This window comes from Solanum stenotomum, chromosome 4, assembly GCF_019186545.1.
Source record: "Solanum stenotomum isolate F172 chromosome 4, ASM1918654v1, whole genome shotgun sequence".
NCBI classification, from domain to species: Eukaryota; Viridiplantae; Streptophyta; class Magnoliopsida; order Solanales; family Solanaceae; genus Solanum; species Solanum stenotomum.
In genome coordinates this window covers 36,556,681-36,572,534 of record NC_064285.1, presented here as the reverse complement: position 1 = coordinate 36,572,534, position 15,854 = coordinate 36,556,681, and the positions used below count along the sequence as shown (strand labels likewise).

Below are 15,854 nucleotides of genomic sequence, written 5' to 3'. Positions count from 1 at the left end.
AACTCAAGGAGAGAGGATGAGCATATTGATCATTTGAGAATCGTATTGCAAGTTCTTAAGGACCAACAAGTTTTTTGCAAAGTTTAGCAAATGTGAATTTTGGTTAAGGTCTGTAGCTTTCCTTGGTCATATTATTTCAAGTAAGGGTATTGAGGTAGATCCTAAGAAGACCGATGTGGTCATGAGTTGGCCTAGACCTCTAACTCCTACGGATATTAAAAGTTTCTTGGGTTTAGCCGGTTACTATAGAAGGTTTGTCGAGGGTTCTCCTCAATTGTCTCTCCTTTGACAGCTTTGAGTCAAAAGAAGGCTAAGTTTATATGGTCTGAAGCATGTGAAAAGAGCTTCTAAAAGTTGAAAGATAGACTTACTTCCGCTCCGGTGTTTACCTTACCAGAAGGGATGGAAGGTTTTGTGGTTTATTGTGATGCCTCGAAAATTGGAATAGGGTGTGTGCTTATGCAAAATGGGAGAGTTATTGCCTATTCCTCAAGGCAAATTAAAATCCCCGAGAAGAATTATCCTACTCATGACCTTGAGTTAGCGGTTGTCATTTTTTCCTTAAAGATTTGGAGACACTATTTGTGTGGAGTACATGTAGATGTGTTTACCGACCACAAGACTTTGCAATAAGTATTTAATCATAGAGATCTAAATCTTCGCCAAAGAATGTGGCTTGAGTTATTGAAGGATTATGACATGAGTGTTCTTTATCACCCCGGTAAAGCTAATGTGGCAGCGGATGCTCTTAGTAGATTATCTATTGGTAGTGTTACTCATATTGAAGAAGAAAAGCAAGAGTTATTTCGAGATGTTCATATATTATTTCGATTAGGTGTTTAACTAGTGGACTCCACCAAAGGTGGTGTTATAGTTGACAATGGTTCCGAATCGTCTTTTGTGACGGATGTGAAATCCAAGAAAGTTCTTGATCCAATTTCGGTAGAATTGAAAGAGGTGGTGCTTAAGAAATCCATTGAGGCTTTCTCCCAAGGGGGATATGGTGTACTTAGATACAAAGGCCGGTTATGTGCTCCAAATGTGGATGACTTGAGGGAACAATTTTTCATAGAAGTCCATAGTTTGCAGTATTCCATTCATCCGGGAGCCACCAAGATGTACCGTGATTTACGGGTGGTCTATTGGTGGAATGTGATGAAGAAGGATATTTTGGGATTTTCGGCAAAGTGTCCAGATTGCTAACAAGTAAATGTTGAGCATCAGAAACCGGGAGGTTTATCCCAAGACATTAGTATTCCTACTTGGAAGTGGGAAGACTTGAATATGGATTTTATAGTTGGTTTGGCACGCACCCGGCAACAACATGACTCAATTTAGGTGATAGTAGATCGGATGACGAAACCGGCTCATTTCCTTTCTGTCAAGTTTTCCTATTCGGTAGAGGACTATGCCAAGATGTAATTGAGAGAAATGGTAAGGTTGCATGGAATGCCTTTGTCCATTATTTTCGATCGTGGTACCCAATTCACTTCTCATTTTTGGAAGTCATTCCAAAAGGTTCTTGGCACTAAGGTTAAGCTTAACACGACTTTTCATCCCCAAATAGATGGGCAAGCGGATCATACTATCCAAACTTTGGAAGATATGTTAAGGGCTTGTGTGATTGATTTTAAGTTCAATTGGGATGACCATTTCCCATTGATTGAGTTTTCTTACAATAATAGTTATCACTCGAGTATTGATATGGCTCCATTTGAGGCCTTATATGGTAGGAGGTGTAGATCTCCAATAGGATGGTTTGTGGATGGTGAAGTTGCTCTAATAGGTCTCGAGTTGGTACAATAGGCCATGGAGAATGTTCAACTTATAAGGGAAAAGTTAAAAACGACTCAAAGTCAGCAAAAGTCATATGCCGATGTGAGGAGAAATGATCAAGAGTTTGAGTTTAACGATTGGGTTTACTTGAAAATCTCACCCATGAAGGGTGTATTGAGGTTTGGTAAGGAGGGGAAACTTAGTCCTTTATATGTAGGCCCATATTAGGTTTTGAGACGCATTGGCAAGGTTGCTTATGAGTTAGACTTGCCGAATGAGTTGGTAACAGTGCATCCCATTTTCGATGTCTCTATGCTTAAGAAGTGTGTTGGTGATCATTGCTCAGTTATGCATTGTTAAGCTTATATACGTTGTTCAACTTAGCATATATATATCCTTCATGCTCAGTACATTCCAAGTACAAAATCATACTTTGCGCTACATCATTTTATGATGTAGGTTCAGGCACTCAGCATCCAGATCACGCTTAGTTCGATCCTCAGTCCGACTTTAGCAGCTTTGGTGGTAAGTCCTCATACTTTGAGGACAATACACATGCTTTATCTTTTAGTCTTTATTTTTTCAATTTCATTCTTGTTAGACTTAGCTGGGGGCATGTCCCAGCAACTCAATCCAGTTAGAGCCTTTTCATACATAGTAGTAGATTCAACTAGAGTTGTTAAGTGTTGTTTCAATCATCATTGAACTCTTATTATGTTCTATATATTTAGACTAGTTGGGTTTTCCCCTTTTTTAGATATCCATTGTTTTTAGCTTCCACATAGTATATGATTTACTTAGATATATTTTCAGCATGCTTGATATATGCCAGACTAAGGGTTAGCTTGAAGTCACTCATGAACCTAGGTCTCGTGTTACGTCTAAGGGATAACCTCGGGGCGTGACAATAAGTAATCATGTGTACAGTTGAATGTCAGGTCATATGTACTAGTCATATGTTTTAAGGCTTGTTGGCAGTTACATGTATGTACAAGTGTTTTTATGCTCTATTATCTGCTTACAGATTATGCCATATGTCATGGTTCACGTGCCTGTCATTTTGGGGGCATATCGACTATTTCCGCGTTGTATTCAATTTCACTTATATTTTTGTATTAGACATTATTATGTTATGGCGTCCTTGTATCATTGTTACTTCAAGATTGATGGGTAGGAGTGTTAGGTGTCACTTGTCATGACGACTTAGTGGGATTTTGGGCTTTCACAAAGAAAATGGTATTAGCAGTGCTGAAGTAGTGTGTTTGCCTAAGAATGTTGTTGAAAAGTAATTTATTCGCCAAAAAACTTCTTAAATGGTTTGAGATAGCTAGTCGACCTATAGAGTGCCAAAAAGGTGTTTGAAATGGGATAACAATGACAACTTCATTGGAAAAGGGTTGCAACTAAGAATCAATAGGCTACCTCAATGTGTGAAGCCAAATGGGATAACAATTACTGCCCCATAATGGCCAGAAAAGGAAAAGAACCGATGTAGGTGTGGCACCGAAATTTCTTGCTAGGATTATACAATGAGTTTCAAGTTTATTAGTAGTATTGGTATGTCTACTCCATATGTTACAATTTGTCCAAGTATACCTTCTTCCAATAGATTTCATATTTGTAAGATTTAATGCATTTATTACTTGTTGAAAGTCTTTTGGTTTAGATTCACTTACCTGTTGGCCCTTTAGTCATTCCAAATGTAGCAAGGGAGAATAGAAATCGCCACAAATACACCAAGGTTCAGTGATGATAGAACCTATTCTAAGTAATTCGTTCCATAAGTTTCTCCTTTCCTCTCTACAATTTTTGGCATAGATTACTGTTAGCAGACAATAAAAATTGGAACACTTACTTGCTACCTTTATATGCGTAAAATGATCATGTACTTCTTCCATCAGAATAGTCATTTCACCAGGCATCCATAAAATCCAGATTTAGGGCAAGTGAACAGGACTTCATCTCTATCGTTTTGGTTTAAGAATTTCACATGTAGCAGCCTGCATTGTGGTAATATAACTCAAGTACAGAAACAAAATTGTAGTACCCATCAATGTAATTGTTCATGTAGGAGAAAGGTGCTTCACAACGTATACATCACTACAACATTATTTCATACATTGGTCTGTTTCACTATTTCTGGTGCCTTTAATACAATTATTGGTCGTCCATCAATTATCTTTGATGGGTTATAGGTTAAAGGCATACCAGTGGTGGAAGTACAGTTCAACATGAACAGGTTGTTCCAAACTTCTTCCCATCTGTATATTTCTTATTGAACTCATTATATTTTGTTTCTGCTTGACTCTCATTCTACCTTATGGTTTGAATAAGGAACCTATATGGTTTCAATAGAGCATTTAGAAAAGATGTTCTTGTATTAGTTCAAATATAAATTTCATTGTTTACTTCATCAATTAGAGTATTCTAGTCCTTTAATTGGATAAGATTATTTCTTGTTGTCCATTTATTCTGTTACAGAATAAATTTGAGTACTTTCATAGCACCTTTTGCAACTTGATAGCTTTCTTATACCATGTAATAGCTAATTACTTTATTCTTTTTCAGAATACATTTACAAATATAATTAAGGATAAGGTGGGTGAGACTTCAACAATAAGGAATGAAGAAGGTCTTGAAGTAGATGACAGAGATATGGAGAGAAACACGACCACAAATGGAGAAGATGAAGGAGAAAAAACTAATGAAGATGATGTGAATTTATTGAAAATGGTTTCGGAGGAGCAATTACTGAAAAACTTGGATAGAAACAGTTGGTGGAAATATGTACTTCACTATTCAAGGATTGATGATATTTCGAAAAATTAATTAGATTGTGCTTATTTTGAAAAATTGATTAAATTTAACAATGTTTTTCTTCTTGTGTCAAATATAGAAAATTATATTTGTATTTCGTCATACAATTTCTAGCCAAATTTATCTTGAAAGTATCCCTAGCTATTTTTAGCTAGTCATTTAACTAAGAAAATATTCCAAGTAAAATTTGAAAAATAGCTAGAGAATTTGTAAGTTTAGATAGGGTAATTCCTTGCTAAGTCTTAGTAAAGTCAACATTGACCAAGCAAATTTTGCTATGAATTTAGCTAGTATACATCGTAGCAAAATGTTTGCTATGGAAAGAGCCTAGCAGAGATATCTTAGCTAAATTAGCTAGGAATGACATAATCTGCTAGCTAAAAATTAGCTAAGAGCTTATTAGCTTTGAAAGTCTGCTAGGATCATTTTCCTAGCTAAATTGACATTCGCTAGGGATTTTATCACTTTAGCTAGGATTTGCGTCTGTAGCTAAATGATTGTTTTCTTGTAGTGATGGGAAGATCATAATAATAGGTGCTTGAAAACAATGACATTAAAATAACTGAACTACTACACATGATAGACCATAGGAAAAAAGAGTGTTGATGTAGGTTAATGAAAGTGTTGAGAATATGTCTCAGGATATTGCAGAAATAAAATAGTTAGCTACTTTAAGGGTTTTTTAATTATGTTATTAGAGTCCTATATGATTTGAATTTGGGAGTTAGTTCTTTTTATTTGTTATTTATTTTTTACTTATAAGTTAGTAGCATATTTTTTTTTATATTTAGTTAGGAATTATATTTATAAATGTATGTCTCTGAATTATTTAATAAAATAATTCTCTTTGATAATACTGCAATATTTTTTTTCTCTCAAAGTGTTTCTCTGTTATTTTCTTAATTTCTTTATTTAAGAAATAACAATTGGTATCTAGAGCCTTCTTCTTGAGGGATCTGTGAGTAAAAAAATGAATTCCAAATATAGTTTTTCATGAATTGCTCCTCCTATTTTTTATGGTGATCAATTATGGGCTGTGAGAATGGAAACCTACTTGGAGGCTCTTGATATTTGGGAAGCCATGGAAGAGGATTATGAAATTAACCTGCTGCCAAACAATCCCATTGTGGCCCAAATCAAGAGTCACAAGGAGAAGAATACCATTAAGTCCAAGGCAAAAGCAACTTTATTTGTTGTTATTTCGACAACTATTTTCACAAAAATCATGACTCTCACATCACCAAAAGAAATTTGAAATTATCTAAAACGAATATGTTGGAGATGAAAGAATATGAGGAATGAAGGTATTAAATTTAATGAGGGAATTCGAATTGCAAAGAATGAAAGACTCAGAAACAATCAAGGAATACTCTGACAAATTGCTTGGTATTGTCAACAAGGTAAGGTTACTAGCCACTAAATTTAAAGATACAAAAATTGTTGAAAAGATTCTTGTTACAGTGCTTGAAAGATATGAAACATGTATAACTATCTTGAAAAACACACAAGATCTATCCAAAATTACCTTGGCAGAATTGTTAAATTCTTTGTAGGCACAAGAACAAAAGAGGCTTATGCAGCAAGATGGTATGGTTGAAGGAGCATTAATAACCGGCCACAAAACTCAAAGCATGGGTAAATTCTTAAAGAATTACCCACCTTGTCAGCATTGTGACAAAAATGGACATCCTTCATATAAATGTTGAAAAAGACCAGATGCACAATGAAAGATCTACAAACTTGGTCATGAAATTGTGATTTGCAAAAGAAAATTTCAAAAATATAAAACAGTTGCCCAAGTCACTATTGAAAAAGAAGAAGACCACTTATATGTGGTAACTTGTTTTTCAACCAAAAAATCTGATTTTTGGATGATGGATAGTAGTTGTACAAACCACATGACATAGGAAATAAATCTTTTTAAAGAGTTCATTCATATGAAAAATAAGAAAGTCAGTATTGGGAATGGTGATTGTATTCCTACTAAAAGGAAAAGAGTGCTGCAATTAAAACAAATTCAGGTACAAAAATAATTTCAGATGTTCATTATGTGTCTGATATTGATAAAAGTTTATTTGGTGTTGGTCAGTTAATAGAAAAAAAATTCAAATTATTATTTGGAGACAAATATTATCAAATCTTTGATTCCACTAAGCAAGAGATCTTACAAGTTGAAATGAGAAGTAAGAGTTTCTCATTTAATGCAACAAAGATGCACTCAAGCCTTGTAAGACTAAAGATGAATTGACAGATTTGTACACAAGGTCAATTTCATATGAGACTACAATCTATAATTCATGATTCAAGGAGGAGTGTTGAGAATATGTCTCAAACTATTGTAGAAATAAAACAGTTAACTACTTTTAGGATTTTTATATTATGTTATTAGAGTCTTATGCGACTTGAATTTAAGAGTTAGTTCTTTTTATTTGTTATTTGAATTTTATTGATGAGTTGGTAGCATAATTTTCTATTTTAGTTAGAAATTATCTCTATAAATGTGTCACTGAATAAAATAAATTTAATTAGTCCTAACTCATTCGTATTATATTTACAACATCGATTCTTCGCATACTCATTACAAAGACATTTACCACAACATGCAACTTCTTTTTTCCCCTGAAACACTGCAAACTAATCTATATTTGCAAACAAAGTGATACTACCCAACGAAATGAAACTTTCAATATCTAATTATCAGTGAAAAGACACTTCCAAAACTGTATGATGTTCCTAATATTTTCTACTTAAAGGGAGGCTTAACAACCCGATTTCAGTCTGATGGACATACATCCCGCATTAAAGAAAGGGATAGTTGCCAATATGTACCATTTCGCCTTCTAGTTTAACATTATCGCTCAAGTATACACTCGGTTGTATAGGTATGTGTAATTAATGCATATTCGTATAAAATTATATACTACCTCTACACTCTCTACATATTTTGTAACTAGATAGCCCAAAGATATTCGGGATGTAATTTTCTCTTAAAGGAAAAACACAAACTCAAACAATACAAGTGAACATTAGTCTTTATGGAACCTTCAGTTGATCCCTTAGGCTTCGGGTAACATTGAATTTGTAGTAGGTAAAGAATAGAGTAACTTTTCCCCTTGATTTGCCATTAAGTCTCACCAACAATTTACTGTACTGGAGATCTACATTTTCATTGCCAGAACCACACTTTCAAAAATTTGGACACCAATCACTGATCAAGATGTCACCGGCTTTGTTACTCAAAATCACGATAATTATGCCATTTTTGGTATCTCTGATGACCTGTCAGCACCGGCCTAAGTCGACTAGCAGATGTGCATTGAATACAGCAGCATCCCCTTAAATGTTTCACACAGCCTTCACAACATCTGCACAAAACCAATCAAGTATTAGATCAAATATAAGTACTCACTTTCATTTAATGTATGCTTTAGTGTTTAAACAACTGAAACAAAGCACATAGAAGAACAGCAGCAACCTACGCTATGACTTGAGATGGAGAGAGAAAAGTTTTACAGTAAAGAATCCTTGCCGAGAGACATCAAGCTCGCTCTCCTATTGACTTGGAGGAAAGTTGATACCAATAGCTAAGTCTTTCCAATTCATCATCTAAATTAGGTATTAGTGTAAAGTGGAAATGGGATTAACTGGAGTGTCCCCTGATATGTGACCTGTGAAAGACAAACGGTGATATCTCAAAGAATCATGTGTGATTGTGAAGTGAGAAAGACCTGAGCTCAACTGGGCTAAAACAAACACAAATGAATGTAGACACGCATATGGTCACTGGTGGTGTCACCAAGGTATATGGTGATGGCTTTCGCCTGTCTTTTTGAGTATGACAGTATTAACTATGCTGAAGCCATGCAAAGAGAATAGATTTGATCAGGTTATTCTGCAATGTGATTCATTGAAATGTTGAAAGAAACTTAAATTCACCATGGCACTTACAGCAGATAATTGAGGAAGCATGATAGATAATAAGTCAGATGACAATATTGACTCAGCACTGTTTCAGAGAAGGCAAGGAAATTTTAGTTAAGGGGAGCACTAGAATTGAAGAGTGTTTATTCCATCACTCTAAGGATCTGCCGAAGGAAACATAGGTCCTTACAGGTTGAACAAAATTCAAAAGCCTTCCAATAGACACAAACAGATGAAGAATGCATTCACATGGCCACTGGGAAATAAAATTTTGTGAAATATTTTGCTCCTCTTCACTTTGTACAGATTTTGGAACCTTCTTGTAAGGGAGGAGGAGCTGCATTGTTTTTGCAAAATGGGTAGATTGATGAATGTAAATGAATTTTGTAAATTGAATGGGTATGTCCATCCATCAAAGGGCTGTAAGGAGAGTGGCAGCTTAGCTCTTCTTTTTTGTTGTAATATTGTTCTTAATAGTATTAATGTTAGAGTGGGTAAAAGTTTCACATTGGTTGGGGGAATGGTGGTTTGCTTATATGGACTTGGGCAATCCTCCCCTCATGAACTAGCTTTTGGTGTTGAGTTAGGCCAAGGTGTCATATCTTTACATGGTATCAGAGTTAGGTCCATCCTCTTTTGGGCTCCCGGTCCACGCTACAGTCGGGCCTAGGCGTGAAGGGGGTGTTAAGAGTGGGTAAAAGTTTCACAATGGTTGGGGAATGGCTGGTGGTTTGCTTATATGGGCTTCGGCGATCCTCCCCTCATGAGCTAGCTTTTTGGTTGAGTTAGGCTCAGGTGTTATATCTTTATAATTAATATATGGGAAATGCAATCTTTAAAAAATGTAACGCTATAACCCAAAATGTCTCTCATTAACTGAATTTAGGAAGGAGAACAAAACATATATACACTACACAGGCTTGAGAGTGCAAATATAACTGATTAAAGTAGCATCCATCCATATGTTTATTGATGAAATGATTAGTCTTACAGGAAAAGTAGGTTGCAATCAAGGTTTGCACAATTGCGGTGCCTCAGCTCAGAAACTTGTGAACCACAGATGTAGCATTTCGCAAATGAGTCATCCAGGGAGCCTTCTAGCATTGTGCTTGCTTCGATCTCCACCGCAGGCTTGTAGGTAGAAGGTAGCAGAGAAAGGCGGGCATCAAATACAAATAGATTTCCGACCCATCTTACAGAACCTTCACTCTCAAGATAGTGAGAAACACCCCCCTTCAAGGTATATAATCGCTTAAAACCTTGCTTACTGTAGTAAAAACAAAAATAAGTTGTCAGCTACGAACTTACACAACATTTTCACGTAAAATGCAAAGGTATATGTGAACACCAGATGGTGCAACACATAAATGAAGAGACCAACTCTAGTGATGTTGCAGTTGTCTGCTCCCATATATTAAGATAATAAGTTATGTTGAGCAACTGAATAGCCATTTGATAGTCTTACACAGCTTCAGCACATAATCCTCAACCTAATATAAGTTTCGAGTATATGACAATAGGTTTTAGCTCAAAACAATATTTACATTTCATTTGAGAGATCCTATTGATTTTGCCTACTGAAGAAGCTTATTTACTAATGCAACTAGAATTCATATCAAGTCAAGGCTTGAACAATTTCCACGTAGTGCGTGCCAGTATCACCAAGCCATAGAAGCCTGATTAATAAGTTGACTTTCCAATGAGGGTCAAGTAGCTCATTTAACCAACAGATGGTATTTGCAGAAGAGCAGTATAAAAAGTACAAACACCCCCACAGAAGATAGCTATTCTCTCCACTCAAGAGTCTGTCATAGGAAAGAAACTATTGGAAGGTAACTGCTTTTTGTGGAGGGTGGATGACAAGAAATTTTACATTCCAAGTACTTTAACCAGGAAAAGCTGAAAACTGGATATTCTTATGGTGTCGCTGAAGAGATAGCTCAAAGTTCCAATATCTCACACATTTATGCTCTAGCACATAGAGAGAGAGAGAACATAACGCATACAAAAAATCTACAGCTTACCGTAATATAGCAGAATATACATCACAGCGGATACCTCCAGTGCAGTACATCAATATATCAGTTCTCTCCTTATCAACGGCTGCTAAAGGATCTGAGGCAATCACCTGCAAAACAGGATAACAAGATATTAGTCATATTTACAGAAAAAAACACATTCCTGGATATTTTCTTGTGCAGGAAATGACAGTTTCTATGTTTATGTTTAAGCATATCAATGGACATACAACCAAGTAAAATAGCAGCATGCAGCAGTGCAAGTATGAATGAGAATATAAAGTGGTACAGTAATACCAGAATATTATCCTGGCAACTACTGAATTTCATATGTCATGCCAATATGTCGATTTTAGCCCGATACATTATTCAAAAATACAACATACGCAATATAATGCAACAAAGTAGGGCCTTGGAGGGTAGAGTGTACAAAGACCTTACCTCTACCTCAGGTAGAGAGGCGGTTTTTGATAGACCCTTGGCTCAAGAGAACAAGTCCAAAACAGTCCAGAAAATGAAGTAACAGAAGTACAGGAAATAGCAGAAAGTAAAGGACAATAACTACAACAACATAATATGATAGTCAGAGAACAAGACAGCAGATGATAATACAAATTGAAGGACCGGAAACTACAGGAGCAATACTACACCCACTAGTATGGAAAAATAATAGGACAATACACTGCTACCTACTTGCCCTCCATCCTAATTTGTGTCCTCCACAACCTCCTATCTAAGGTTATGTCCTTAGTAAGCTGAAATTGTATCATATACTGTCTAATAACCTATTTCAATACTTTTCCAGCCTACCTCTATATCTCCTGAAACTAGGGATGCAAATAGGGCAGGTTAGGGCCAGGCAGGGTGGGGAAAACCTTGACCTACTAAGATTTTGACAAGCCCTGCCCTAATCCGTTTAGCATCTCTTTAAAAAATTGTCCTGCCCCACCCTGCCCTGCTAAGCCCTGCCCTGTTCAGTTTTTTTTCTTTTTCCTTTTCTGTCTTTCTTTTGCATATTGTGATACTCTGTTAATTTTTTTAAAAGTGAACTGATGAATGATGATGATGATGTATTGTTCATCAATATTCAGGATAATCTATCTAAGAATGAAGACTAAACTAGCTATTTATAGTGTTTGGCTAGTTATTACACATGGCCCAAAAGTAGCCTCAAAGACTTCACAAAAATGGCCATTTTTTGGCCATTGGGCAAGTGACGCCCAAAGTGATGCCTCGTCACTGATGTCACAGCTCGTCATCACCACCGTCACCTTAAGGCATGAGCTTCCTTCATGGCCACCAAGTGACGCCCAAGGTGACGATTGTCACTCCTAGGCAGTGTGCTCTCCTTCCTTGTCTCAACCACTAATTCAACAAACATGATATGGAATCCTTTTGATGGTCTTAAGATGTGCCCAAACACTTTTATCTTCGTAAATAAACTTTGAAGGGCTTGCAACTCCTGTGCTTGGCTTCTTGTAAATAGTTTGGAGGCTACTTGGGTCATATCATTCTCTTTTTTATGAAAGGAATTTGTCCTCAAATTTGGATCATCACCAACATGGACATCAAATAGAGAAAGGTCACTCACATTGAAATTATTGTAGACTTGATACTCCGGGGGTAGGCAACTTTTTAAGCATTGTCATTAAGTCACTCAATGACTTGAAATGGACCATTGTAACACCTCAAAAGTTCCTAACTTTAGATCAAATCATGGGAAATCAAAAAAAAAAATATAGACGGTTGAATTTTAAAGGATTTACAAGCAGCATTTATGGACTGTCGATGGAACCACAAGCTCTAGACGAGGTTCATAGATCAACTTCAAAAGCAGGAATTTTGGACTAAGATTTATGGACCCAAACCATGGATTTTAATTGCTTTTACGGATCATGGATTGGTTCGTAGATTGAAGTCCTGAAACATGGATTTCGTAATAACTTTTACTAAGGGGTTTTACGGTTCGTAATAAGGACTAGGGTCATAGATGCCTCTCATAGATGAAACTTTAGAGACTCACTATTTCAACTAAGTTCTACGGACAAGGATCTACGGTCCATAGATGGAACCACAGTCGTTTCAGAAAGGTCTTGGTATTCAAGTTAAGCTTTTTTTTTAAATAGGTAGACACAACTTTTCATCCGTAGACAGATGGTCAGACCGAACAGACTATTCGGACCTTAGAGGATATGGTAAGAGCTTGTGTGATCAACTTTACAGGTAATTAGGTTGATCACTTGCTTTTGATTGAGTCTGCTTATAACAACACAACAGTTACTACTCCAATATTCATATGGCCCTGCTATAGGGTGGTTTGAAGTTGGTGAAGTGGCCTTGATAGGGCCTGAATCAATTCATGAGGTTATGAAGAAGGTTCAACTTATTAGAAAAAGATTGCGAATGGCTCAGTGCAGACAGAAATTTTATGCAGATGTGAGGAGAAGAGAGCTTGAGTTTGCTATTGATGATTGGGTATATCTGATAATTTCACCCATGAAAGGGGTGATGAGGTTTGGTAAGAATGAAAAATCAGTCCATGTTATGTTGGTCCTTATCAAATTGTGAGGCGTTTTAATAATGTGACCTATGAGTTGGATCTACTTGTAGAGTTAGCATCGGTGCATCCAGTGTTTCATGTGTCCTTGTTGAAAAAGTGCATTAGTGATCCGACTACAGTGCTGCCTTTTGAAAGTGTTGATGTAAAGGATAATCTCTCTTAAAAGAGGTCCCAGGTGATATTCTTGATCGTTAGGTTCGTAAGTTGAGGATCAAGGAAGTCGCTTCAGTAAAGGTTCTTTGGAGGAACCAGTTAGTTAAGGGAGCAACTTGGGAAGCAGAGGCAAATATGATGGCCAAGTACCCCTACCTCTTTCCTTTCAGTTCAGTCCCAATGTGAGGTAATAGCTCCTCCATATTCGATACATGTCTTTCAGTTATTCCCATATCTAAGTATGCCTGCATGTTCATGAAATCAGATCAGTCTTCATGTTTATGTTCACAGTCAGTCACTCCATCAGTTTTTTTTTTGATAAAGATAACATTTGTATATCAATCATCAGCTCAAAGCTGGTATCCAAAAATTTACATCATATCCTCCCTCCACACGTGTGTCGGGCATAAACAAAAGATAAAGAAAAGAAAAGAAAAAAAAGAGAACTATCCCTAGATCCTCCTTTCACCTTCACTCCATCAGTTTTCAATGTTTAGTTTGCAGTCTTGGGATTGCAGATCTTTCCCTACTCTTTTAAGTTTATTTAGGCTCCATTAGGGGACGAATGTTCTCGAGGGGAAGATATTGTAACACCTCAAAAATTCATAAATTCAGATCAAATCATGGGAAATCAGGAAAAATTAAGACTGCTGAATTTTAAGAGAGTTATGAGCAGCATCTACAGACCGTAGATGAGGCTCGTGGATCAAATCAGAAGTAGGAATTTTGGACTGAGATTGACAGACTCAAGCCACGGGTCATAATTTCTTTTACAGGTCATGGATTGGTTTGTAGATCAAAGTCCTATAACATGGATTTCAGCTTGATTTCTACAAAGGAGTTTTATGGCTCGTAAAAGGGACTACGGGTCGTAGATGCCTCTAGTAGATGAAACTTCAGATAGTCAGTATTTCAGCCTAAGTTCTACGGACAGGGATCTACCGTTCGTAGATTGAATCACGAACAGTAGATGACCTCGTAGAACCTTCCAAAATCAATTTTTAGTCGGGATAATTTTGGTCTTTTACTACTCTTTTGATCCCTAAACTAAGTTGTTTTGGCATATTCTAAGTGGGATTAAAAGTAATTAGTCGACCACCCCTCTCACGCATACCACCCAAAATCAAAGATCAGTACTCTCAATGTTCCTCTCAAGCAAGAACTAGGGTTCCATAGTTTCAATTCAAGAATTCGAGCTAGGGCTTCCATTCTAGGTATGTGGGATTTCATCAGTGAGTATCTTTCCACCCATTGAGTCCCAAAGAAAACGTAGCTTTTCAGTTCATGATTTCTATAGCAGTTAAGGTTTTATGATAAGTATGATTTCTACTTTAATTCACATTCGTCTTCATAAATTGTTCAAGTATGTGTTTTCAAACTATGATTTAGTATCTCTAAATGGTGTTTTCATGAACCCTCAAAACATAGATATTTTTATGGTTCAAAACCATGCTATTTTAGATCATGCATGTCTCAAATTATTAGTTTTCAAAATTTAGGATGCTTTCAGATAAAGAATCAATTGGTATTTATCAGTTATCAAAATTCATGAACTATTCACTTATAATTAGTAATATTCAATATTATCAAATTATTACTGTTTACAGTTTTATTACATGTTTTTGTTGCGAGTTTACTTAGCATCGAGCGGACCTAGGAATGAAGGCTCACCCGTTAGTTGAGGACTGAGACCTTTAGTAGCAATCCTATCAAAGAATGACAAAAGGTCCCATATTGGTGGTTAATGTGATAAGTGGACTCCTTTTAAGGCTTGGGCAATCCTCCTCCCTTTGAGGGCATCTCCAACCCTACACTTTATTTTACTCTCCAAATATAGAGTTCTCTATTTTTTCAGACAATCAACTCCAACCAAATTCTCTATTTTATTTTCTAAAAAGAATCTTTTTCTCTCTCCTCAATATTATGTTATTATTTCTATTTCATTTTTGTTTTCTTATTTCATAATATAAATCTTTTTTTTCTTTTTTCCAAATAACATCCTACATAATTTTCATGTAATTTTAAAATTAAATTTTTGAAATTTTTTATTTAATATTAAATTATATTTTATTCTAAGTTTTTAAAGAACAACTTCGAATAATTGAAAAAGGAAATCAACAAGCACAACTGCAATCACAACCCAACCCCAACTTCTCTAAATCATACACTAATTTCTTTTTCGAATATTGTTAAATCTAGAAATGATCTACCAGATTACTAAATTATTGTTGTGCTTTTTAAAATTATTATGTTATGTGTTGTATTATTTTCATGTATTTAAATTATTATGTTATGTATTCTATTTTAGATTTTAATTTTTTATCTTATCATTTAAATTTTGTGCAATCTTCATAGTGCAAATTAATAATAACATCAAATTGTATCACAAAGTGACAAAATTAAAAAAACATATTTAAAATATTATTAATTCGAGATGAAAATAGTATATATAAAATAAAATATTTTGAAAAAATGTTATATTACATTTAAAAAGAATTGTGAATATTAGAGATTTAATTAATAGCTTTATATGACAAATAATATGTTAATTACAAAATAATAGAAATAATAATTTAATATTCAAAAAGTGAAATATAGAGTATGAATAG

General features: G+C 35.5%; 2 protein-coding genes across 3 annotated transcripts in view; one reads left to right on the top strand and one right to left on the bottom strand.

Annotated features, from left to right (window-relative positions):
* Positions 1-15,854, top strand: part of LOC125862467 (uncharacterized) — a 1,053,062-nt gene that overhangs the window by 35,688 nt on the left and 1,001,520 nt on the right. The gene's annotated exons all lie outside the window — the stretch shown is intronic.
* LOC125862464 (rhodanese-like domain-containing protein 8, chloroplastic) overlaps positions 7,406-15,854 on the bottom strand; it is a 32,503-nt gene continuing 24,054 nt past the window's right edge. The window contains exons 6-8 of the mRNA XM_049542543.1: positions 10,539-10,642; positions 9,506-9,781; positions 7,406-7,958 (exon numbers count right to left, since the gene is read on the bottom strand). Coding sequence (XP_049398500.1) covers positions 7,826-7,958; positions 9,506-9,781; positions 10,539-10,642 — 513 coding nt within the window. The 3' untranslated portion in view covers positions 7,406-7,825. The remainder of the gene's footprint in view (positions 7,959-9,505; positions 9,782-10,538; positions 10,643-15,854) is intronic.